Below are 24596 nucleotides of genomic sequence, written 5' to 3' on the forward strand. Positions count from 1 at the left end.
TCCGTATTTTTCTGGAAAAAGCTGTTGGGTGAGGCACGGGCCCCTCAAAGTCTTTCATGGTAATTCATAAAGCAGTTTTTGACATTCTTTTTTTGTCTCCCAGACGGACTGACACATGCAAATAGACATGAAAAATAGCCTATATAAAGAAACTTTGGTTGGTACACCAAACTCCTTAAAGATATATAGAATGTTATAAAAATGGCGCCCACGAGTACCGAGCACTATTCTACAATCAAAATAAAGCGAAAAACTATATAGTTCTATACCTTTTAGCAAGGATGTTATAAAATAGAGGATCTGCCCATACGTAAGCGGAAAAACAGCTGAGCATCGTCTGAGCTGGTATGTCTGATTGGTTACTCTCGTTTCCGCCATGTTTGTTGGCTCGAAACATTGCGATCTTAGTAGCACGGAGCGGGCTGAGTAGGTGTGGCGGAACTGTGACGTATGGCTTCACGATTTTGTTGTATGGGCAGATCCTCTATTTTATAACATCCTTGCCTTTTAGGTCCTCGTCTGGAAACCCGAATTGCACTATGTAGCAACGTCGCAGATAAAGAATCTTAGAATAGATCTAAAAATTCATCAAATAGTTACACCGATTGTTTCTAGATGGAAATTAAACTCGTTAGACGTTAACAGTAACACCATTTATTAGCGTAACAATAGATGTCACTACTTCATAGATTTGTAGAGCAATTGTAATGGTTCCAAGCTAATGCACGACGTTGCCATATAGTGATTTTTATAATCTCACATAGGCACTGAAGAAGATCTAGGTAACATTAGATAGCATGTTTCTCTATTTTCACCTAAAGAATAGCGCTCTGTTGTCTGTGGACGCTATTTTTTAGAACGCCTGATGTGTAAAGCGTATTAAAAGAGTTATAGGACTCACTTTTTACGACTATAATGTTTTAAGTGACAAAGATTGTACAATTGAAGCAGTAAAACCTGACCTCCATCGGCTGTACACCTAGCTCAAATTTGTTGAACTATTCAAGATATTTCACTTTAAGTTTTATATTAATTCTATATGTATATATTCACATATAACCTAACCACTGGCATAAGAGCTTTTATAGGCCTGAGCTGCTCCAATGCCATCTGTTAGCGACTGGCTGAACTAAGTGCAGCCTAACGACCAACATGGTTAGCGCGTCGAGTCATGTCTCTAACAGGCATATTAGAAGCTTTTTAGTGGATATATTCATGATATATTCATGATATTTCACACAGACCTGCAAAAAATATTTAACAAAGTTAAACGAGTTTCTGGTAAAAATTTCTGGTCAAAATACATTTTTATTAAGTGTAATTTTCAATTTAACGATCTTACAGAATTTCGAATACCGAAAAAGCTAATTAGATTAATTAAGATATGTTTAAATGAATCCCAAAGTGAAGTCCAGTTAGGATACTTTTTGTCCACGAGCTTTCGCGTCAAGAATGGCCTGAAACAAGGAGATGCGTTGTCGCCATTATTATTCAACTTTGTCCTGGAATACGCTATAAGGAAAATCAAAGATAGCAAGCAGAGCCTAAAGTTGAATGGTATTCACCAGGTTATGGCGTACACTGTTGATGTAAATTTTATAGGAGATGATAGAAGAACAATAGAAAGAAATGCAGAAGTCTTATTAAACGCTTGCAGGGACAGGGGCTTAGAAGTAAATGCCGGGAAAACTAAATACATGGAAGTTAGTCAGGATCGTATACACCAAATTATGGATGCGTTAAAATATCGAATATTACTTTTGATAACGTCGACACTTTCGAATATCTAGGATCAATATTAACAGACGAAAACCATGTTCAAGAAGAAAGTAAATGTCGACTAAAATCAGGGAATTCGTGTTATTATTCAGCTCAAAATCTCTTGTCATTGCAAATTCTGTCGAGGAATTTGAAGCTTAAAATATATAAAACGATAATCATGGCTGTTGTTCTGTATGGTTGCGAAACATGGTTGCTTACTCTGAGGGAAGAACATAGACTGAAAGTATTTGAGAACAAGGGTTTGAGACGAGTATTCGGACCCAAGGGGAACGGGAATGGGAAATGGCGGAAACTTCATAACGAGGAACTACATAATTCATACGGTTTATCAAACATTGTTAGGGTCATCAAGTCTAGGAGACTCAGGTGGGCAGACCATGTAGCCAGGCTGGAAGAAAGTAGGAACGCTTTCAAAGTCTTAACTGGAAGATCGATCGGAAAACGAGCAATAGGAAGACCTAGGTGCAGATAGGAGGACAATATTAAGATTGATCTCGCAGAGATTGGAATCCAAAGTAGAAACTGGATGCAGTTAGCTAAGGATAGAAGTAAGTGGAGAGCTTTTGTGAACGCGGCATTGAGCCTCCGGTTAGTTTCAGTTCAACCTTTGGGAAAACGGAATTAAGTATTCCTCCTCTTCATATACAAGCAGTAGAAATCGAAATTTCTTCTTGCTCACCTAACACATTCCACCTTTTAGGATGTAGTAAGTGCTACAAAATGTTATTTTACCTAGTACAGGTGTTTTCAAACTTTTTGCAGTTGAGGCTCCCCTCAACCACCAAAATCTGAACGCGCCTCTCCTGCAAAAAAAATGAAATATGTCAACAACGTAAATACATGTCCTTAAAAGAAAGGCCATTACTATGATAACTACGTTTCGCTCATATTTAAGCCAATGGTGAAAGAGTCATCCCTAGTCTTATGTGGAACAGAGGTAATACAATCTTAGATCACTATGTATTGCTAAAGAAGAAGGGTGCGGACTTAAGTACGGGTGTTGCATTATATATATATATTCCTTTGTAGAATCTTTTCCTAAAAGTCCTCTCGCCTCTCCAGGTAGGCGCGCCGCACAGTTTGAAAAATCCTGACCTAGTATAAACTTATACTATACCTTATATTCCATCACTGAATCCGAACCTGATATGTGTTCGTAGTATAAAACTATAAAAATATTTATTAAATTCGAACCAACAGCCGTTGTCCCCATTTATAGGATTATTGGTAATAATATAGCATGCGTACAAGAACATAATGCAATTTAATGTTTAAATGCCAGGATTACAATGCTATGAGATTAGGTATATCCAGCTTTCAATAATGATCTTTGTAATCAACACATTCTTGTAATAGGCGACATGCAGCAAATACTTACTTTTTCTTTTTTATTTGAGAAGTGAAATATTCTTTCGCGAGGACAATTTTTTCTTAGGTACTAGGAGTTTTAGTTGATTAAGTTTTATGGTTTTTCGTCGGTGAAAACATTTGATTTTAATTATAACCCAGAAGTATCGGAATCATATACTTATACTCATCAAGATCTTTAAGATATACGACGGCGAAAGTGCAAAACCTCGCAACTCATCAAAACAAAACTTTTCAGGAGAAAAAAAAAAGTTCTGCTTTTACATTAGCTTAGATGGGATACGAGGTTTTAAAAGTCAGTTTTTCACGTTTTTTTTTATTGGGTTTTCGTTTACGAGCTTTTGCACACACTTAGATTCGTTTATGGAGAATTGAATGCGTCCAAAATCTAAAATTACATAAAAAGTGGAGATGCTAGGTTTTGCACTTTCACCATTAATAATGAAAGAAAAGTTAGAATATTTGTTTCGAAAAATATCAGGACACAGTTTGGTACCCACTGACAAAGATTGAGAACTTAAATGAATGCTGTTTGGTTTTTCAGTAAGCTAATTGACCCTATTCTATGTATACTATTTTGACATAATTAACATGTTTTCCTTTGCAGGTAAAACTGCCTAAGTTTCTAGAATTGTTGTGGTATGTTTTGGAGATTGTACGTTCTTGCAGAGATGAACCTAGAATTCCGTTTGTGTTTATAGTGATGGTACTTTTCAGAACATATTGTTTTCTTGGAATATTCTTTTCTCTTATTATAATCCGATGTTTTGAGTGTTTTTTTTTTTATTTCGGGCGATAGTGTACTTCTAGGCTTATGAATGATGATGGTTTTGCTCTACGTGATTTACAGTACATCATTAAATTTCTCCTATGAAATTAAACCAAACGAAAACAAACCAGTGTGTGGTTACAAAATAACTTACGCATATGAAATGTAGCAAGTACCCCCAATATCAAATACCTAACGACGTCAGTGACTTTTTGAAAGGATGTCTTATTACAGTTAAGTGTGGTAATGTAGATTGTAATTATGCATTGGGGCGCGATGGTTCAGTGGTAGAGCGTTCACCTCCGGTGCTTGGGGTCCCTGGTTGGATCCCAGTTCGCGACGTGTGGACTTTGTGACGGACAAGCACTGTGGTCGTGGGTTTTCTCCGAGTTCTCCCGTTTCCTCCCAGTTTCTTCATTCCACCATTTCATTCATTTCTCATCTTCACCGTCTCCTTTAGCCTCACCGGCATAGCCGTGGGACGTAAAACACAAAGATTTCATTTCATTTTATAATTATGCATTATTTTGTATCATCTTCTTTGCATATGGTTTGAAAATAATCTTACTTAATCATCAAAATGCATTAGACTATCCACATAGCACATGGACGTCCGAGACTGATCCGCATTGGACAACGTAACATCCCGGGAAAATCCGTATTTGCTCCCGGGACATCGATAGCACCTCCGCAGGATATCCAGATGTCCGTTATTATCCCGGAAAACGAGATATTCAACGAGACTTCAAAGGGATGTCCACTGGTAAATCATAGCATAATGTGGTCCTTGGTATGTCCGGTGTTGGATTTCCTTGTGATCTCCTGTCTCATCCGGAATGTCCCGTGGAAATCCTCTTGGAAATCCTTTAGGACGTTCCATGCAGGACGTCAATAGGATCTCTACTCATTGTCCCGATAATCCCAGGAACTATATGGGGTATTTGAGATCAAAATGGGACGTCCTAGAGACGTCGTGTGCTATGTGGGTAATATTTTATTTTATTTTCAGTTTAATATAACTTTCAACAGCGAGGCTAAATGAGACGTGGACCTACAGCTTAATGTACGATTCGAACCATATGAGTTCCCACCAGAAATCGAACCAGGGATTAGACTAATATGACAACACAAATAATGCCGTCAAAATTTTAACCGTTCATTTCTTTACTGACTTGCTTTCTGTTCCTATTTGCAGATTGTCGTTATGGCTGGGACTATGATAGAACATGGTACAGCCGAACAGCTGCTACAGATGAGAATTGGGTATGTGACAAAGACATGTATGTGACGAACGCTTACGTATGGGGTCGTGTTGGTAGCATCATAGGAACAGCAGTATTCGGACATCTAGCTGATTCGTAAGTTATTCATTTTATTTCTATTCTTCTTTCCTGTTTCATCCGTCATTTATTAAGAAAAAGATCTTCAGTTCATCTGTATGTGTGTATGTAGGGCTATGCGTGATTATATCAAGAGCCGTTGGTCATATTCCGAAGCAGTTTCCAGTAATTTAGTAAACACTTCTCAAAGGAAGTTTATAAATTTCAGTGTTTTTAAAAATAGTTTAAAAAATAAAGTAATTCCTGCAACTCTGAATTGTTTATCCTGAATATGCTGCAACCATACATTCAACAAAATAAGACGGTTGCATACCAACAAGGAGCAAGAAATCTTTTTAGTCAGCTTTCTACAAATGATTTAGGACTGATCAATTATGTTTAGGTCATTGGCTATGCCATGACTATTTTGATGCCGGTCTTACTCAACATTCGCAAGAATATCATTCACTTTTTCTGTGGTTGGTCTTCCTCTGCGAGAAGCATCTTAGTCATGGAAATTTACAGAACGAAAGCGACTGTTTTACTGAGTTTTTTTCTAATTCCTGTTTGAAGTGCCTAAATATCCGCACCCTATTGACAACGAACCTATAGGGAATCCGGATAATCATTAGTTGAGCGCTTACATCTGGCTTGAAGAGTCAGAAATTTGACATGTGGTTTCCTGACGTATCACATTGAAAGAGAGAGAGAGAGAGAGAGAGAGACCCTCTTCCCTCTTGAGAAGTAGAATTCTCGTAAACTCTGCAATATATATTTAATTATTTTTTTATTTTATTTAAAAGTTTATATATCGATTCTCACATTTCCAGCTTAAGCGAATTCTCACAATGGACACTTTCTTCAATAAAGAGGAATTTGGATTTCATAGTGATGGCCATCTTTCCCTCCCTAAGAAGCAAATTTTCCAAACAGCGGAAACACGTGTCTCACTATTTCTCGTTGAGAGTTTATGTACAGAATTTGATGTCTCTAACTTAATTAAACAAGCCCCTATATATGGCACTTCGTGAATAAATATAGGGAATTAGCAATTAGAAGCGGAGTTTTCAAAACTGCCAAAACTGTTTTCACTTACAGTATATATACCGAATTTCACATCATTAACTTAATTGGGCAATTCTTCAATAAATAAATGGAACTTGAATGTTAGATGATCGACTCCAGTTTTTCCTTATAAAAGCGAAATTTTGATAACGTTTTAAAAAATGTGGTAACTTATTTTGTTTTTATAACAGTTCATTTACCGAACTTTGCATCTTCAACTTAAGCGAATCCTCACATTTGGCACTTTCTCAATGAAGAAAGGAAAATTTGAATATTATAAAAGTGGAACTATTTAGAAATGCAATATATCAAATTTGAAGGGTTAAAAATGATTAAAATGAGAAAAGAAGAACACGCTGTTTACATGAATGTAATAAATAAATAAATAAATAAATAAATAAGGAACAGGAACGCCTTCGGTGTTGTCTCTCTCAATGTAATTGAAATAAATAATAAATACTGAATATTAACGCCAAATGTTAGGTATGTTATTCCAAGGATTCACACACAATATCTAAGAATGAATCATTTTTTTAAGTTACGAAACCTAAGGACATTAATGTGGTACAATCGAAAACAAACAGTTACGCCAAAGTAATATGCCGTAAAATTTAATAGAGAACAAATTTTGCGATTTAGAGGGTGAAAATCTGTGTACTTTACCATATGATTAAACATAAAGTAAAGAGTGTTTATATTAAATTTTGATTTGAAATATATATATATATATATATATATATATATATATATATATATATATATATATATATATATAAAGTTACTGTGAATTATTATAACGAGAATTTTAAGACTGTATGTTAAATTGACTTATTATTGTGTATCAGGATAAGAAATTACCTTAAACTATTTGGGCCTTATACAGAGTCGTTCTGACGTATGACACTAATCATACGTCAAAATGACTTTGCAAAAGGCCCCTTTATTTTTACTAGTAGTTTAAATGTTGGTCTCTGACACAGTTTATTTTTTCATTTTTCATTTTTAAAACTATGACTGCTTGATTTTTTAAAAATGAGACCAGGATTGATTTATTATACGGTCTTAGTTTTAAAGATATGTTTACAAATTGTGGAGAACATAACATATACTGTATATTACTCAAATATTAAAAACCATAAGTCAGTTAGATTTCGTTCATCCTTGTCACTTTATCTCGAGTTCAAACGAATTCTTATGAAAGGTAGAGGGGGAAGGATACAAAATATTATTCACAGTAACACGTGGAAGCATTTGTTAATAATCATACATTAAATATTGATGTCACTATTTTATTAATACGAGGGGGTATCAAAAAATTCGTCCAATCACCTAGAAAAAATCCACTCTGGAGAATTCTGACACCATGATAATGTTAGTCCTTCTCTACGTAGTCACCGTGCCTACTGACACATTTCACAGGTCAACAGGTTTTCACTTTCCGTAAGCCCGTTTTATAAAAATCTGCAGTGAAACAACAGTTCAACCACAGAAATGACGTCATCCCTACTGTCAAAATGGCATCCTCTGAGTGGATGTTTTTTTCTCGGAAGAGAAAGAAGTCACTTGATGTTAGGTCCGGTGAGTATGGGACTGGAGCAATATTTCATATCTTAATTCTTCTGCCTTCATCATAGAAACATGGACGAAATGAACCGGTGCATTGTCTGTTAACAACAGCGACACTTTAGTGACCAATTCACGACGTTTCTTCTAATAGGTGCTAGTAATAATTTGCCCCTGTAGTAGGTAATTTGTCATGATTATCCCTTCACAGTTCCAGAAAACGGAAAGCACCACCTTGGCGGCAGACTTCTGCACTTGTGGCTTTTTTAAGGGTAGGGTTGGAGAGTTGTTTCCATTGTTTACTCATTTCCTTTGTTTCTGGGTCATAAAGATAAACCAAACTTTCATCTATTGTCACTAGTCTGCCGAAAAAGATAAAAACCTCTTCATCCACCCCACAGCGACATAACACTTCTCTTGTAGGTAATCGCGATTTCTCTTCTGAAAAGATGTGACCAGTCGTGGCATTCACCATGCTGATACTTTCTGAAAATGCAGCAGATTATGAATAATACTCCAGGAAACCTATTTCACACATAACACATTCGATTTTTATGCTCTTGTCTTCTATTATGATCTTACGTTTCTCCGTCAAGGCGACATCATCGGTGAAAGATAGTCTTGCAAATCTAGAAGGGTCCTTGGTGGTCAGGTGTCCAGTTTGGAATTGCCGTTTCCACTTAGATACCAGCTTATGGAATTTGCTGTCATCATCATATAAACTTCTTTAATCTCTTCAAGTATCTCCTTCGCTGATTTCCCTTGAAGATAAAGGAACTTAATGGCGCTCCATGCCTCAAGTTTCTCAACTATTGTATGTTCAGTGAAAGAGTTGGTGTAACGAGTCCAGAATTTGCATGGTTGATATACAAGGACCCAACTATAAATGCATGTCAAAAGGGGAGCATAGTTCGTCACTTTCTAGGTGATTGCCCAAAGCTGTTGATATCCCTTCGTAATTAAATTTACAAATGTTAATTGAATTAAGAGTTCGTAATGTATTACCAGAATTGCATTATACATGTATCATGAAAATTACACATCTTAATTAGTCTGAATAATTCTTCCATGAAAAGTTGGATTTTAAAGATTTTATGATCTACCTCATGTTTACTTTTATAGGAGGAAAGGGATTCTATATCTTATCAATGTATAACTGACTTCGAAGATTGAATTTGTTTTAAAACTGATTTGCTTATTGCAGTTTAGGCCGGAGACCAATTCTGTTTGTGTCACTACTAACTCTTGTTACTGGCCGTGTTCTAACGGCTGTTACCGCTGACTATTTTCCATTGTTTGCTACGGCTTCTGCCCTGGGGAATGGAGCATCTCTTGCTGTGTATCAGACACCTATTGCAATTGGTATGTATATAGACACTACATATGTAATACTCATTTTAATGTAACTTATTCAGTGCTATGCTATCTACAAGCAGAGTTATCAGACTTATCGAATGAGCCGTGGATAAAGTCTGAGGGCCACTTGTTGTCTAATTACAGGTTTCCACTGTAGCACTGAGAAAAAGACTTTTCTTCCATGACACATATTAGTATGAGAAGTAGTACAAAGAGTGCTGTATATGTTTTCTATATACATTTATTAAGATTAGGAAAACAATGTGAGTTGAGAGTTGTTCAACGCTGATAATACATTTTCCTGATTTTCATTAAGGTATCTTCTTGTATTATTTTTCATAATGTTTCGTGCATCAAAAGTCTTTTGTCAATTCTGCAGTGAACACCTGCAATGAAAATAAAATATTCGGTCAACGTTATCTATATAAACCGTGGATCAAGTCTGAGGGCCACTTGTTATCTAGTTACATGTGTTTCCTGTTCCAGTTAGGAAAGAGTTTTGATCTATTACACATATACAGAAGGTATGAATAACCATACAAGCAGTATGTGTTGGGCGTACACATTGATTATGATTAGGGAAACAAACTATCAGTGGAGAGTTGTGCGACACTTATATGTTGTTACTTACCAGGAATACTCCTCAACTGTAAAAATGTGTTTTACATATTCTGTAACAGATTTAGTTACACCTTCCAAAGATGTAATTTGTTTCGAAGTTTTAGCTGCTAATGGACATAAATGATCAAGTTATGACACAAGAAAGATTTGGGAAAAGTGAACCCACACAATGGTAAAATTTGAAATTAAATTCAAATAACTTTAAATTTAGGTATATGTAGGCAATTGATAAGAAATTTCAATAACGTTATCAAACTAAAGGGGTTATCCAAAAACATTGCTGGAATGTTGTCATATAATGCTGTAGGTAATTTCTCTCCTTTTGTTTTATTGTTTATGTGTTTCCTTTGAATTCTTTACAGGAATGGAAATTACCGACAGTGAACGCAGAGCGAAGTTTTGCATGTTGCAGTGTGTCGGGTGGACGGTAGGCTTGTGTATTTTACCTTTGGTAGCATGGTTGGCCAGAGACTGGGTAATATTTCAAATTTCCACCACAGTGCCTTGCCTAATCTTCTTCTTTCTTTATAAGTAAGTTCAAAGTAGATACTTTCAACATTGTTCACAGGAATAAAAGTAAAACTTGTTCAGAGGTGGATGTTCAGAGTTGCCAAAAGTAAACGGTGTTTAAATGATTGCAAGCAGTGTATTATTACATTGAAATTGTAACTTATATGCTTCATATAATTTTAACTTCAGTTTTTGAATTTTAGATAGCATTTTTATTGTTCGTATTTGCGTCTTCGCAATTCAATTAACAAATCATAAATGTAGCGGACTCTATTAATATTGTTGAGAGTATAAATAGCTTTATTACAGTTCGTATTTTCTCTTTTGTATTTTAGTCCATGTAATAGCGTTTTGTAGATATGGTCACATAATAGTTATTTCATATAATAGCGTTTTGTAGATATGATCATATAATAGTTAGTCCATACAATAGCATTTTGTAGATATGGTCATATAATAGTTATTTCATATAATAGCGTTTTGTAGATATGTCATATAATAGTTTTTTCATACAATAGCGTTTTGTAGATATGATCATATAATAGTTAGTCCATACAATAGCATTTTGTAGATATGGTCATATAATAGTTATTTCATATAATAGCGTTTTGTAGATATGTCATATAATAGTTAGTCCATATAATAGCGTTTTGTAGATATGGTCATATAATAGTTATTTCATATAATAGCGTTTTGTAGATATTATCATATAATAGTTAGTCCATACAATAGCGTTTTGTAGATATGTCATATAATAGTTATTTTATATAATAGCGTTTTGTAGATATGATCATATAATAGTTAGTCCATACAATAGCGTTTTGTAGATATCGTCATATAATAGTTATTTCATATAATAGCATTTTGTAGATATGGTCATATAATAGTCCATATAATAGCGTTTTGTAGATATGGTCATATAATAGTTATTTCATATAATAGATTTTGTAGATATGGTCATATAATAGTTAGTCCATATAATAGCGTTTTGTAGATATGGTCATATAATAACGTTTTGTAGATATGGTCATATAATAGTTAATTCATATAATAGCGTTTTGTAGATATGGTTATGTAATAACGTTTTCTAGATATAGTCATATAATAGCTAATTCATATAATAACGTTTTCTTTAAATTTTTCACTAAAATTTAAAAAAAAAGTAGTGGACAGTTTAGGAAAGAGCTTTAATGGTTTATTTTTAACAACGAAGTACTAGAATGACTGATAATAAATGTATAATTGTTTTTGTAAGGCTAGTCCCTGAATCACCCCATTGGTTGGCATCTCAGGGGAAAGTTGAGAAGGCTGGGGAAGTATTAGAAGAGATAGCGAAAATAAACGGGAAAACGTTACCACCTAACTACATGGAAATTTTGAAGAAAGTAGCTGATACACGCGAGAAGACGTATGGAATAGCGAGTCTATTTAAGACGAAGAGAATAGCCATTAGAACAATACTTGTAACTGCAATCTGGTAAGTAAGGAAATTATACATTGTAAATGATATTGGTTCAATATAACTAGACTAAAGTATCTTAAAGATTTTACTTCTATTTTATAAATAAAACAAAATGTTGATCTGCTCAAAAAGGACTCGGTATGTTTAATGTGAAAACATACAGATCACATATATGCATATACGTAAAGAAATTATTAAGCATATGTTTACTTACTGTATCTAATATTGTTAAACGAGTATTGGATGGAGAGCTCGTAGCTTCAGTATGAAAGATTGACACAGGACAATGTAAACGAGCTATATTTCGATCTAATTTCATTTTATCTCCGCTCACTTTTCATTAGGGTTATCAACTTTCCTGTATTATTCAGGAGGTCTCGTATTTAGTAAAACTTTCTCCAGTCTCCCGTTTTCTTTTATCCAGGAGCTCGTATCTCATGTATTAAAAATGGCATCAAACGTTGAGTTGTGAGGAGTTGCAGTGTTATTGTAGAGGAAACATCTGTTGCACACTTGAAAATAGGGTACGGTATAGGAATTTAAGATGCATTTTACACCTGTAATTGTCTAATTTAATTTACTCAAGAGCAATTGTTTTTGTCAAGAGTGTATCGTATGAAGAGACAGGTATCCGGTAACAAAATTTAAAAGTGAGTAATTGATTCTATAGGGACAGTTATATTAGGAGAATTTATGGTTGAGAGCGTTGTAATGTACGTTTGGAATACGAGCATTCCTGGATATCATTTACTCTTAGATTAATTTTAGCGTAATTTCACATCTGAGTTCCTTCGTACGCGAATAGAATAATTTAGTTTTGGTGTTTACCACGAGAGCAGAAAAGATGTGGTTTTCTAGCCGAAATATTAGACGAAACAGATCTCCGCTATTATAGAAAGGGATACTTTCCGAGACAACACAGCTAACATTCTTTTTTCTTAATGAACCAAACTCAATATAATACAGTCAGGAATTAAGTGACTCGCTCAAGATGGTGATGGTATATAGCGTAGGTACCAAGTATGCTGTAAGTATGTTAATATAGACCCTATCTTTCGTCAAACTATTCGGAAGAGGACGAACAGATAAGACTCTTATTTGCCGGTATGAGAACCAAACGCAGAGACATAAACTGGGCTATCAATGTTCAGAAATCGTGAACAAGTATTACAGTTTACATCATAGATTAGTAATTTCAAACTTAATGCACTGGTGTGATAGCATGCTCCTCGCATTCTCAGTAATTACAACAAATAGTAGGAAGAGAAGGCAAGGCAACTTCGACCTTATACTTATGGTCTATATCAGTCATTTCTAACTCATTGTACTGTGACGTCATAAATTGTTTCTGTTATTCGGTGACCACAACAAGTAGTAGGAAGAGCGGACAAGGCAACTTCGACCTATATTAATGGTCTATGTCAGTCATTTCCAACTCATTGCACTATGACGTCATAGATTGTTTCCCGCATTTTCAGTAATCACAACAAGCAGTAGGAATAGCAGGTAAGGCAACTTTGACCTTATACTTTTGGTCTATATCAGTCATTTCTAACTCATTGAACTTTGATGTCATATTGCTTCTGTCATTTGGTGACCACAACAAGCAGTAGGAAGAGCAGACAAGACAACTTCGACCTTATACTTATGGTATATGTCAGTCATTTCCAACTCATTGCACTGTGACTGCTTCTCGCATTTCAGTAATCGCGACAAGCAGTAGAATGAGCAGGCAAGGCAACTTAGACCTTATACAATGCCAGTAACTTTCAACTCCATGTTGTGTGACGTCGTAGTTTGCTTCTCATATTCTCAGAAAACCAGACAAACGCACTTAAGAAGGAAAGCAAGGAATCCAACTGTGTACAAGAACAGTGGCGACTGGCAACGAATAACAACATTATTATTATTATTATTATTATTATTATTATTATTATTATTATTATTATTATTATTATTATTATTATTATTATTATTATTATTATTATAGTTAAACCACTCGTATACTGTTAACACATCTTTACACTTTTCCTTCTTCTTCCCCAACCCAGCCTTGGCTCTCTGTTTCACTCTGCCACTGCTCCGAGCTTTAAAATGCACTCTGACGTCATACATTTTCCAATTAGAAATGAACGCTGTTTGTACTACGATGTGTTTGAAAATATCATTTTAAATTCTTACCATTTCTTTCAGGGCTGTAAATGGAGTAAGTTATTGCATCATTGTACTGAATGTGAACAATATGTCTGGCAATCCATTTCTCAATTTCTTCTTCTCGTCACTGGTCGAAGGCCCTGCCTATATCATAGGAATGTGGGTGACAGACAAATATGGCCGTAGATGGTCACAGGCTGCTTTCTATGTCATAGTGACTTTGACCTCTGTGGCTGCTATAATAACATCTACACGTAAGTATTTACTACATATTAGATAATTAAGTACTGCAATTCAATTCTGTTTAATACTCTACAAATAGTAGAACTTAAAATTATTGACCAGTTTTGGATTCATAAGTGAAATGGGGTAAAGTTCAAAAGTTCGTGGATGACTCTCATAGTTCCTTGTGTGCTTATTTCAAAACACCAAATGCACGAAGCACTGGAGCAAATCCCGGGGAATGAGGGGGACATGTCCCCTCCAATCTTGGAACCGGGGGGACTGTTCCCCAATAATCCGATTTGAATTTTTTTTTTTTTTTTTTTAAGGGGTACAAATGTGATTATATGTGTCCGATTGCCATAGAGGGAAGTGAGATGAAATTGATGTCCTCCAGAATAAGCCTCAAATCTACCTGCCTCGCGATGTTGAAGCCAACTCTGCTCCCCTGATCCTCCACAGTAGCTAATTGTTTTTCAACTTCATAAACATTTTGAACATGGCTTAAAAAAAATGATTATGAGAACAGTCTTACCCGTCCCCCCCTAACGTTGAAGACAGATTTGCGCCGCTGGCACGAAGTAGTAAAAAAAAAAAAAAAAAAAAAAAGTTGGTACAGCTACTGGAAATCATTTTTAAGAGAAGGAGAGAAGGGTTACTGGAATGTTACCTGCAATGCTGTTTTTGCCTCTGACATCCCTTCAGATGTTATTTCTTCTGGGAAAAGAAGTAAAAAAAAATCACATCGGAAATGAAAAATGAATTTTTTTAAGTTTTACGTCCCACGATTATGCCAGTTAGGCTAAAGGAGACGGTGATGATGAGAAATGAATGAAATGGTGGAATGAAGAAAGTTTGAGGAAACGGGACAACCCCGAGAAACCCCACTAGCATGGTGTTTGTCCACCACAGGGGAATAAGCAGATCGTTGAAACGCAGACGTTTCATATTTACGAGAAACTCTGCGACAAGTAGAAATCGTTGCCAAAGCGCATTATCATGGTGAAGGTACTATTTTCCATTTCACCATATCTCAGGCAGTTTACAATGAATGAGGTGTAGCAAAGGATGTATAATACCTACATGAAGCTTTAATTGCATTGTTCTGTTTTCATGGAACAAATTCCAAATAGACAATTCCTTGAGAATTGTAAGTAACCTCAAGCATGAATTTCTGTTCCTTACTGTTCTGTCGGATTTTATTTACTTTCGGTGAAAACGATAACTGTCAGAGAAGTACTGTCTTGGAATGAAAAGTCGAACAAGTAGCGTCAAATGCGCTTACCTTCTTTAGAAACGGAGGAACAATATCAGCTTTCTCAATACCTTCTTGTCATTAGTCGAAGTAAGTCATAGGGATGTGGGCGACCGACAAATACGATCGCAGATGGTTATAGGTTTCTTTTTATGTAGCAAAGTGAACGTGTAACTATTCATCACTTTTTAAATGTCTTACTTGTTCCATCTTTTGTTCACAAGTTAAGCTACGAGAAATAGTTTTCTCACACGTACGACACATGTCATGATTTCTTATCAAGCTGCAATAGCAGATGGTCACTGACAACTATACACTATTCGTAGTCCTCAATTTCCAGTGGGAGAGCATATTATTCATATTTCAAGTTTAAAGCCAATGTCTCATCTAGTCTCGGTGCTGAAAAGAGGCGCTACACTCCAAAAATTTTAATCTCGCTAGTGAAGACTTGCCGTAACACTCTTTAGTTATGTGAAAGTCTCCGAATGCACTTTTCTCAAATCCAATACACTTGCACACTGCTCTTGACAGTTTACGTATGTTTGCTACTACATGGCAGCACCAAAACTAACGTATGTAGAAGGACGTGTGTATGCTGAAAAACCCAGTGATAATTTCAGACGGTGCCCTGCAGACAAAAGCTACGAAATTATTCTCTAGCGCCATATCTCCAATTTGATTTGATTTTGAGTTTTGTGTCCCTTTCAGCAGCGAGGCTATATAAGACATGGACCTACAGCTTAACGTGGGTTCTCAACCACATGAGCTCCCGCCAGAAATTGAACTCTGGTCTCTCAGGCCAAAGGCGCGTACGGTAACTGTTTAGCCACGAAGGAGCTCGACCTCATATCTCCGTTCATACTCACTGTGCGTCACCAGTAATTTACCATACTATTTCTCACCCCAGTGGATTTTAAAAAGGCTACCACCCAGGCCTCCTAAAATCATTACTGATGACAGGATTGTGCTGTTCATAAGTGAAATTTTTGGTAATTATGGGGAGGAGAGATGTACGTGTAGAATACATGAATCATCATTATGTCAATTACTGCTCTCGTGCTTCACTGGGTGCATGCCCATGCAGCCATTGAGTTTATAGCTTTCACCTCGTATTATTGCACATGTGGAAACGAAAATTAAAAGCAAGGGCAAGAAATTTTAAAAAAGAAAAGAAAAGAAAAAATATAAACGAATGAAGAAGATAGTACCAAAAAAGAAATAACGAATAAAGGAACAAAATATTGATTCAGAAAAGAACGTAAATTATTAATTTCAGTGATGCAAATACTAGAGACTACGAGCATACTCAGATAATGTTTTGGGGGGAGGGACAACTATTTTATGTATACCCAAAGTGATAATTTTATATTACTCGACGTACATTACTATATAATATGTCTGGAGGAAGGCGGGGCAAAGACAGACATAAACCACCTGGAGACGCTCACCTCCCCTTGCCATCCGTTGGTGTTATCAGTGATTAATATCAACTCGGTTTTAAACTACAGAATCTCAGGAGTAAGTGTTCGAGAAACCCAAGTACTGCAGATTCTATTAACACGTAGGTACAGTCAGTCTCGTTTTTACGCACGAGCTTCAGGTGTACGGGCTAAGGGTGACTGTGCGAAAGAAGAGGCTGCATTAAAATCTTTTGCATGATATTAAAACTTTTTGTAAGAGCTTTTACCATTTCTATTCTCAAGAAGTTATCGTGTCTCTTGAATCGAAGTGGAAAGAATCTTTGTGAATGATAGTTTATAACTTCAATGAAATTTTCTTCTGTGTACTTGACGTCCACTGTCGTTGAAGTAGGGTTGTCATAAGCCAGCTTTTATGGGGACATGTTCGAATTTTGAGAGTAAACATTTCTCTTCGCATACATTTACTAAAACTGCCTGATTTGTCTGCGTTTTCTAGCTCAAGTGTGTTGTCAATTCAATTTCAGATATAAATTTATATAAATGTATGCTTGACTATTTGTGTTTAAACGATCACCTCTAGGGAAAAATGTGAATAGGAAAAATCACATGAATCTGTATGAATACTCCTCTTTAGTCATTTTTTTTATACATTTCAATATAATCTTTATAATGTTTTAAAAGCAAACTTAAAAGTAACAGATAAAACTTACCATTCTTGCTTTGAAAGTAAATGCTTATATAACGAATGACTGATGGGAGTGTGTCCGCATTTAGGTATTCCAGAATATGGTAACCTTACTTTCTTACAGGTTCAAAATATGATGGCCAAGGTCCGGCAAAAAGACCTCCCGTGTTTGAAGAGAGCGCTGTGTGAGTTTTGGTGGGGATACAGCGGCGGAGGGGTATCAATCGATAGCGGTATACGTGCCACTTTCAGTAGTCGCAATGGAGTGGCGTGGTAAACATCGTACGTTTGTTGTGGAGGAGTATATTCGTAATGGTGGTTCTGTGATTACTATTCAGCGGGCATTTCGCATTCGGTTCGGACTTGGCCGACATGATTCTGTTTCGGATAGAAAATGTATCCATGTTTGGTTATCAAGCTTTAGAGCAACAAGTTCTGCACTGAGAAAAAATCTCCTGGCCGACCTCGGACAATAACAACGCCGGATAATATGGCGCGTGTGTGAGCGTCCATCCAGCAATCTCCAACAACTCCAGCTGTTTTTTTTCTCAGCGCAGAACCTGTTGCTATAAAGTTTGATAACCGAACTTGAGTAGTTTTTTCTGTCCGGAACAGATAGTATGGTATGTTAGCGTAAGTATCCTGCATTTCCGGTTACCAACATGAAAGTTCGCCATTTTGTTACATGTCCAATCAAGGTTGGAAAATTACCGGGAGACAGTTCGTAGGATCATTATGGTCGACACTGGACGCCATATTAGAAAATGGCTAACTTCTAGCAACTTAATCTCAATATTTACATGCAAGGATTAGAAAACACTTTTCTTCTTTTCCAGTCTGCTGCCAAACAGAATAAGAAACAGTTCATAGCAAAAATTTTCCGATTCTAGTCATTTAACCCTTTGGGGACCGATGGAACAGATCTGTACTATAGCGTCGACCTTTGGAATTTGCTTTATAAGTCTCTAGTTAAGCTTTTCACACCGTTTTTTTTGCATTTATTCAAGCGTTTAAGCATCAAAGAACGTGTTTCATGGGCATTTTCCAGTCATGCGTGCGATGCCTACGGGTGGTGACGTCACTAACATTGAAGAAGAAAAAAATTTGGTAAATTTTAGAGCTATTTTGGGGGAATTTTTTTGACACTTTCTATTTATTCTAGGTTCATGGTTTGTACCTTGTTGTGTTCATAATGAAGCACTGTTTCCAACTATACTATTACAATTTCCCTATTGTGTATCAGAAGTGAGAAAATCTCGTCCAAATTGAAAGAAATGAGATTTTTTCAGGAAAAAATTCCCTTTTTCGGGATTTCACCCCTCAGGGACACGATAGGGACATGTAAGTGGTACCATTTGAAAGCTACTCTAATTTGACACGAAATCGTTTGCGAATTATGATCCTCGGATAAATACGAACGTGTCAGATATTTTCTGTTTTTCCCTTAAAGTAGTACGAGTTATGCTCTCCACGTGGGGGAATTTTCTTTACCACCCTTATATTTTCCACAGATATTACATACACCATGTAGTATGTTTTAGGCGATTTTGAGATCCAAGCGTTAACACAGGGGGGAGAGGGACCCACACTTGAAAGAGAGTGATTTTCTCTGACAAAATTTCCCTTTGAAGGTAATTTTCCGTCCAGAGGCACATGGTACCCACATGCGAGTGATACCACTCGAGAGGTTGATTCATTCCAAATACAACAAGGTACGATTCGTTTTTCTACGAAGAATAGTCTTTGTGCTGAAGCTCATTGAAAAACAATTGACTGACAATGTATTATTGAGGGAAATTGGTAAATCGGCTAGAGCACCTACACTAATTTTGGGGGGACTATTCTTCATACCTCATTCTATTCACTATAAAGCAAAATTTGTTTTGGTACCACTTGCATGTTCGTGTCATGTACCTCTTGCATGTTCGAGGGGAGATATTGGTGCCAATTTTTTTTTTTTTTTTTGTAATTTCCGTTTTTCCCACTTTGGGCGGGAATTTCCCGCCTTAGGTTCAAAATAAGGAAATTTGACTAGTACAGTTGGAAACGCAGCTTCATTACAAAAAAACGAGGTATGAACCATGATCCTACAATAGTGTCTCGTTGCAATAGCTGCTTGACTGAAACTCTAAAATTTACCTAAAAAGGCAAGGTCCCATATGGGTAACTGCATGAATGGCCTCCTCGGCCACAAGACCTCACTGTGAGTTTTTATTGTAGAGGTGTTGTATATCAAGTACAAACTAATACAGTTTATCATTCTACAACTTTAATACGTTCGCTACAATGTTACATATCTACATAACTCTTATACACTTTCACATTTAAGAAAAAGGTTCAGTTGCTGTGTTCATAGTGATATCACTATGAACATTGCCCTTCACATTTGCAAAGCAATCTACAGACGAGGCCGTACTTAATACAAGTACATTTCCTAGTACAGCGCAGTTTGCAACGGCATGTCACTAGTTGTCGACTGTTATCAGACATACTCCTCAACATATTCCACACAGGTTGGTAACCGAGTCCGGTTGTTTCCTTCCAACCCCAGTTCAGGGGCTCAACATCATGCACATCCTTTTCGAAGCAGTGTCGCCAGATGTTGCACTGAAGAGTTGCTCTTCTTGTATGGAGATTCAATGCGTCTTCGGTTGGGGGTATTCTGTCTATTGTGCGATTTTTCTTGCTGAATAGAATTGGTCTGGTTTCGTTGACTTCCTCACAAGTACTTGATTTGTCGTACATGAGCGTCACAAATCACTGGTTAGCATGCGAGATTGGTAGCTTACAACATCGTGAAAATGAACGACTGATAGTTCCCGGAAAGCTTTATCCATTTCTTTAAACGCCATCCACGTATAACATGCACTTGTCTTGCCAACGCCAAGGAAGGCTGACACTGTATCACAGCCCGTAAAACTGTTTAAAAAAAAAAAAAAAAAAAAAACGGCAGCAAATCTATCGTTCCAGAAGGTAAGTTCGTGCACATGGTGTGTATAGGAATGAAACGTCGCATTTTTGCAGAACCAAAATCAATCCATAGTTTCTCCAGAGTGGGTGACAGATGCAGAAATGCAAAGAGAGCGGTAACAACAACATCGGAGTCAATTGTACGAACTGTAATATTTTTGTGTCCCTTCTCGGCGGCATGATGGACGTGCAGAAGGATTCTTCCATCAGCTTCTATGTGGGATGAGTGAGAAATACCATTAATATCCAAGTCTGAGGAAGAGGATAAGACATGATTTCCTCTTGTGCAGAATATTTCTCTTTCTGAAATATCAGCTGCAGTTATTGTTTCGGGGAGGTAATGAAATAGCCTTTCCTTGTTGTCATCGTTTGCAAGGATCTTCTGGAATTTTTTTGGAAGCGGTCCCGTTGGCTTGACAACAAAGCGGTCGCCCTGTCCACGTTTCTGACGCGTTTGTGTTTTCAAGCTCTTCAATGTAGCAGTCAAAGACCACATCTAAGCGTTTAGTGTCTCAAAGTGTGAAAGAAACCCAGTTATTCACAACTGCGGCATATTCTGCAAATGTTTCCGCTGCTCCTGGTTGCAGTTGGTGTACCAGCATCTCTCCATCGACGACAAGAGAAGAGGAATGGGGGATGATTGTACTTGTACACCCATAAAATTTTTCAAAATATCTGATTTAGAGGTATGAAGTCTGAGATCTCCAAATTCAGATATTGATGGAGGATAAGTTGTGTTCTCATGAGAAAAGAATTCTCTGATATCGCCCTCCCTTTCCTGATATGATATGAACATCTTGCAGAACAGGTCATAATCTTTGTGTGCACTAGCAAGTTTCATCTTATCTTTGCAACAACTTTCAACGAGCTACAATTGAAAAGCTGCATATTAACTTTCTTTATAACATCGTGTATGGACTACTTGCATGTCATTAGACGGTTATCAACGAAATCCTTATACATTTTGGTTCCTGTGGTAGCTGCGATGCGGACAGACTGGCATGATCTTCTGGCGCTATATGTCTGGTGAAACCAACTGTAGACAGATGTTCTTCTTCAAAAGGATTATCAGTATCACGAAGTACATCAATTAGGTTCTTCACATGTGTCCTGTACTTGCTTTGGAATGCATCTGTGTCCTCGTGGTGTGATCTCGATACGTACAACTCAGCAGAGTAGCTGTCTAGGCCTCGTACAGTAGGGCGTGTAGCGCAGCAATTGTGACCTCATGGGCGTACCTGGCACGTCTCACGTGAGATGTTGTAAGGAGCGCATCAGCTGGACCGGGCGTTGTTACTCCAGCTTGAACAAGTACATGCAGCACTGTGACAACGCTAGATGGGAAGAAGGGGTAAGTGCCCTCTGGTGGCATCGTGAACCAGGCTCGTAACCATCGCAAAAATGTAGGGGTGCGGTAGATGTTAGGGGGCCCGATCCAACCATATTAACTGTAATATCTGCTCTTCTATGCCTACCGTGAAAATTTTAGGGGGCAGTAGAAATTAAGGGGGTGGCCCCCCATGATCCCCGTGGATACGGGCCTGTTGTGACCCCCTTCCCAGAGATGTTGACTTGATGTATAGGTCAAGTAACACAATAGTCTTATTTTTGGTGTGCACAAAATAACTGCCCCCCAGAATACCTGTGCCCTTTCACTAGCCCACTCAAGAAATTAAAGCTATTGCCGTTATTGTCTAGCAGTTCACAGTCTTCTATAGTCGTTTTGCCTCTGAAATTGAGCCCAAAGACGGTGTAAATCGGACAAAATTTGGGTAACTTGTAAAAAGTAGGCCATTTTTCAAGATGGCGCCCAGAGTCACACGAAACATATTGAGAAGCTGTCTCCCGGGTTTTTTCTCATTTACATGTCGCGTTAAACACTCTGACCAAATTTCGTGCTGGTAACCGGAAATGCACGATCCATACAAATTATTGCATTTACAGACCGCACTAAGAATCATGTCGACCAAGTCTGAACCGAATGCGAAATGCCCGCTGAGTATAATCACAGAACAACAATTGCAAATATACTCGTCCACAACAAATGCACGATGCTTACCGCACCACACCATTGCGACTACTGAAAGTGGCACGCATACCGTTATCGATCGATACTCCCTCCGCCGCCATATCCCCACCAAAACTCACACTGCGCCCTCTCCAAATAAGGAAGGTATTTTTACCGGACTCTTTATAAGAAATAATTTACGAAGAAGTTTGAAATTTGTATTTTTATCCGATTAACATTTCAAATATCCTAAAATATTTTTTGGATCTGTAATTATATTCGCATTTTGAAGGAATAACAATAATACTCGTATGACTTTTGTTGTTGACAGATCCTGATTTGGATGCCGTAGTAACTGGACTGGCAACATTTATTCGATTCGGGAACTCGTTAACGTTTTACGGCATTTACTTACACGGAATGGAGGTGTATCCGACATGTTTGCGACAAACTGGCATGGCCTTTGGAACTGTAGCAGCATCCATAATTGAAACAGTGGGACCTTATGTTGTATACCTGGTATGTTACTATCATACTTTAACTTTTGACATTATCTGTAAACATGTTATTAATAACTTTAAAGAGGTTTAACAAGGCTGATGTAATTTCTTTTAATATGAAGTCAAATTTATAAAAAAATCATATTTTTTACTGTTTAAACTGAATGTGTAATATTATAAACGCCATCAATGTTAGAATATATTAATTTGTTGTAGTGGGTTATCAATGAGAACATGGATCTTCCTCAATTACATAAAGATACAAGTATTAAACATTATATTTAAGGAAATATTTGAAAATTAAAGTAAAAGATTTAATTAATCTAAAAAAAATGATAATCGACAATATTTGAAAGGGAAATATAGGAAAAGGAAGACGTTTGTAAAAAACATAGAACTGTCACATAAAACTCTTTACAAATCATTAATCATTATTAAATAAAAGCTTTTTATTACAATGTTAGGTTAGGATTTAGATTTCTAGGTTGACGGCATCTAAGACCATTTTTGCCTGTCACGATTTGAGGAATGACGTCCCTCGGCGAGTACACAATCCGGCGAAAGGGAAGCGGCCTGGTACCACCCCGGCATTTGCCTGGTGTGAATGAGGAAAACCCAGGAAAACCTCATTCAGGGTAGCTGGCCGAAAAAAAGCGTGTTACATTTTTTCGACCGAGTGACCCCACCGGGAATTGAACCCGGGACCACTCACACCGAAGTCGAGAGCGTTAGTGACTATGCTACGCGGGGCCACTTTTATTACAGTGTAATAGACAATATAATGTGTAACACACAATTGTTTTTTAAGTTATAATATCGAAAGTATGTGTTATGTAATATTCTATCAAATTGAATCTCTGATTACGTTAGAGTGCCCATTACCCAGTCTACTCAGAGCAAATATTATGATCCTAAGTTGGATACTCAGTTGATCTTCCTCGTGGCGAAATGCTTAAAGCATGCACCTTTCGCGGGAGAACCTCTTCGATTATCAGTGGGAGCTTCAATAGTTCTGAACCCCTGTCAAACTGTTGGTCTAGGTCTTATAAAGGCTCGGGGCCCAAAAGGACGGTTAACTGTAATCAGCCAATCGATTTATAGAAAGGACGTAACCGTGAGATGACGTAAAAGAAATAACTATGCAAATAAGAGAAATCCGCTCTCCTTAATGTTATGTACCATGTTTATTTTTGACTCAATCAGTCTTCAAATTTTGTAACCTTACCAGTGAGGGCCGCGAGAATTGAACGTAGCGCAGTGAAAGTAATACATCGTTCGATAGAGTTAACCAAACGACACGGTTTATTTTTACCTATTACCATTTCGTAGGGAATTGAACTTACAAGGAGAAGGCACACTTTGGTAAGTGAACTTCGGGACCATTTTTTGCGAGGTGGTAGTGCACATTTAAAGAGTTAATATTACAAACTGGGAGAGCGCAATCGGCAAAAATGACGGATAAAAACCGTCTTAAAGTTTTCTACTCGACGTATATATCGTACGACACGCAAACTTATCAAGTGACAGCGGGGCAGAGTGAGAAGAATAAGCGACTCAAGTGCGAAG

At 37.0% G+C, this 24596-nt stretch overlaps 1 protein-coding gene across 1 annotated transcript in view; it reads left to right on the plus strand.

The window, feature by feature from the left end:
- The window catches only part of LOC145681015 (carcinine transporter-like), a gene marked incomplete at its 3' end in the record, with an annotated part of 124904 nt that overhangs the window by 93582 nt on the left and 6726 nt on the right, over positions 1 to 24596 (plus strand). Inside the window, exons 4-9 of the mRNA XM_081752335.1 lie at positions 5115 to 5277; positions 9071 to 9228; positions 10206 to 10374; positions 11609 to 11830; positions 14009 to 14223; positions 22862 to 23049. Of these exons, the coding sequence (XP_081608461.1) occupies positions 5115 to 5277; positions 9071 to 9228; positions 10206 to 10374; positions 11609 to 11830; positions 14009 to 14223; positions 22862 to 23049 (1115 nt within the window). The remainder of the gene's footprint in view (positions 1 to 5114; positions 5278 to 9070; positions 9229 to 10205; positions 10375 to 11608; positions 11831 to 14008; positions 14224 to 22861; positions 23050 to 24596) is intronic.

This window comes from Thermobia domestica, chromosome 1 (assembly GCF_964235325.1).
Source record: "Thermobia domestica chromosome 1, izTheDome1.hap1.1, whole genome shotgun sequence".
NCBI lineage: Eukaryota > Metazoa > Arthropoda > Insecta > Zygentoma > Lepismatidae > Thermobia > Thermobia domestica.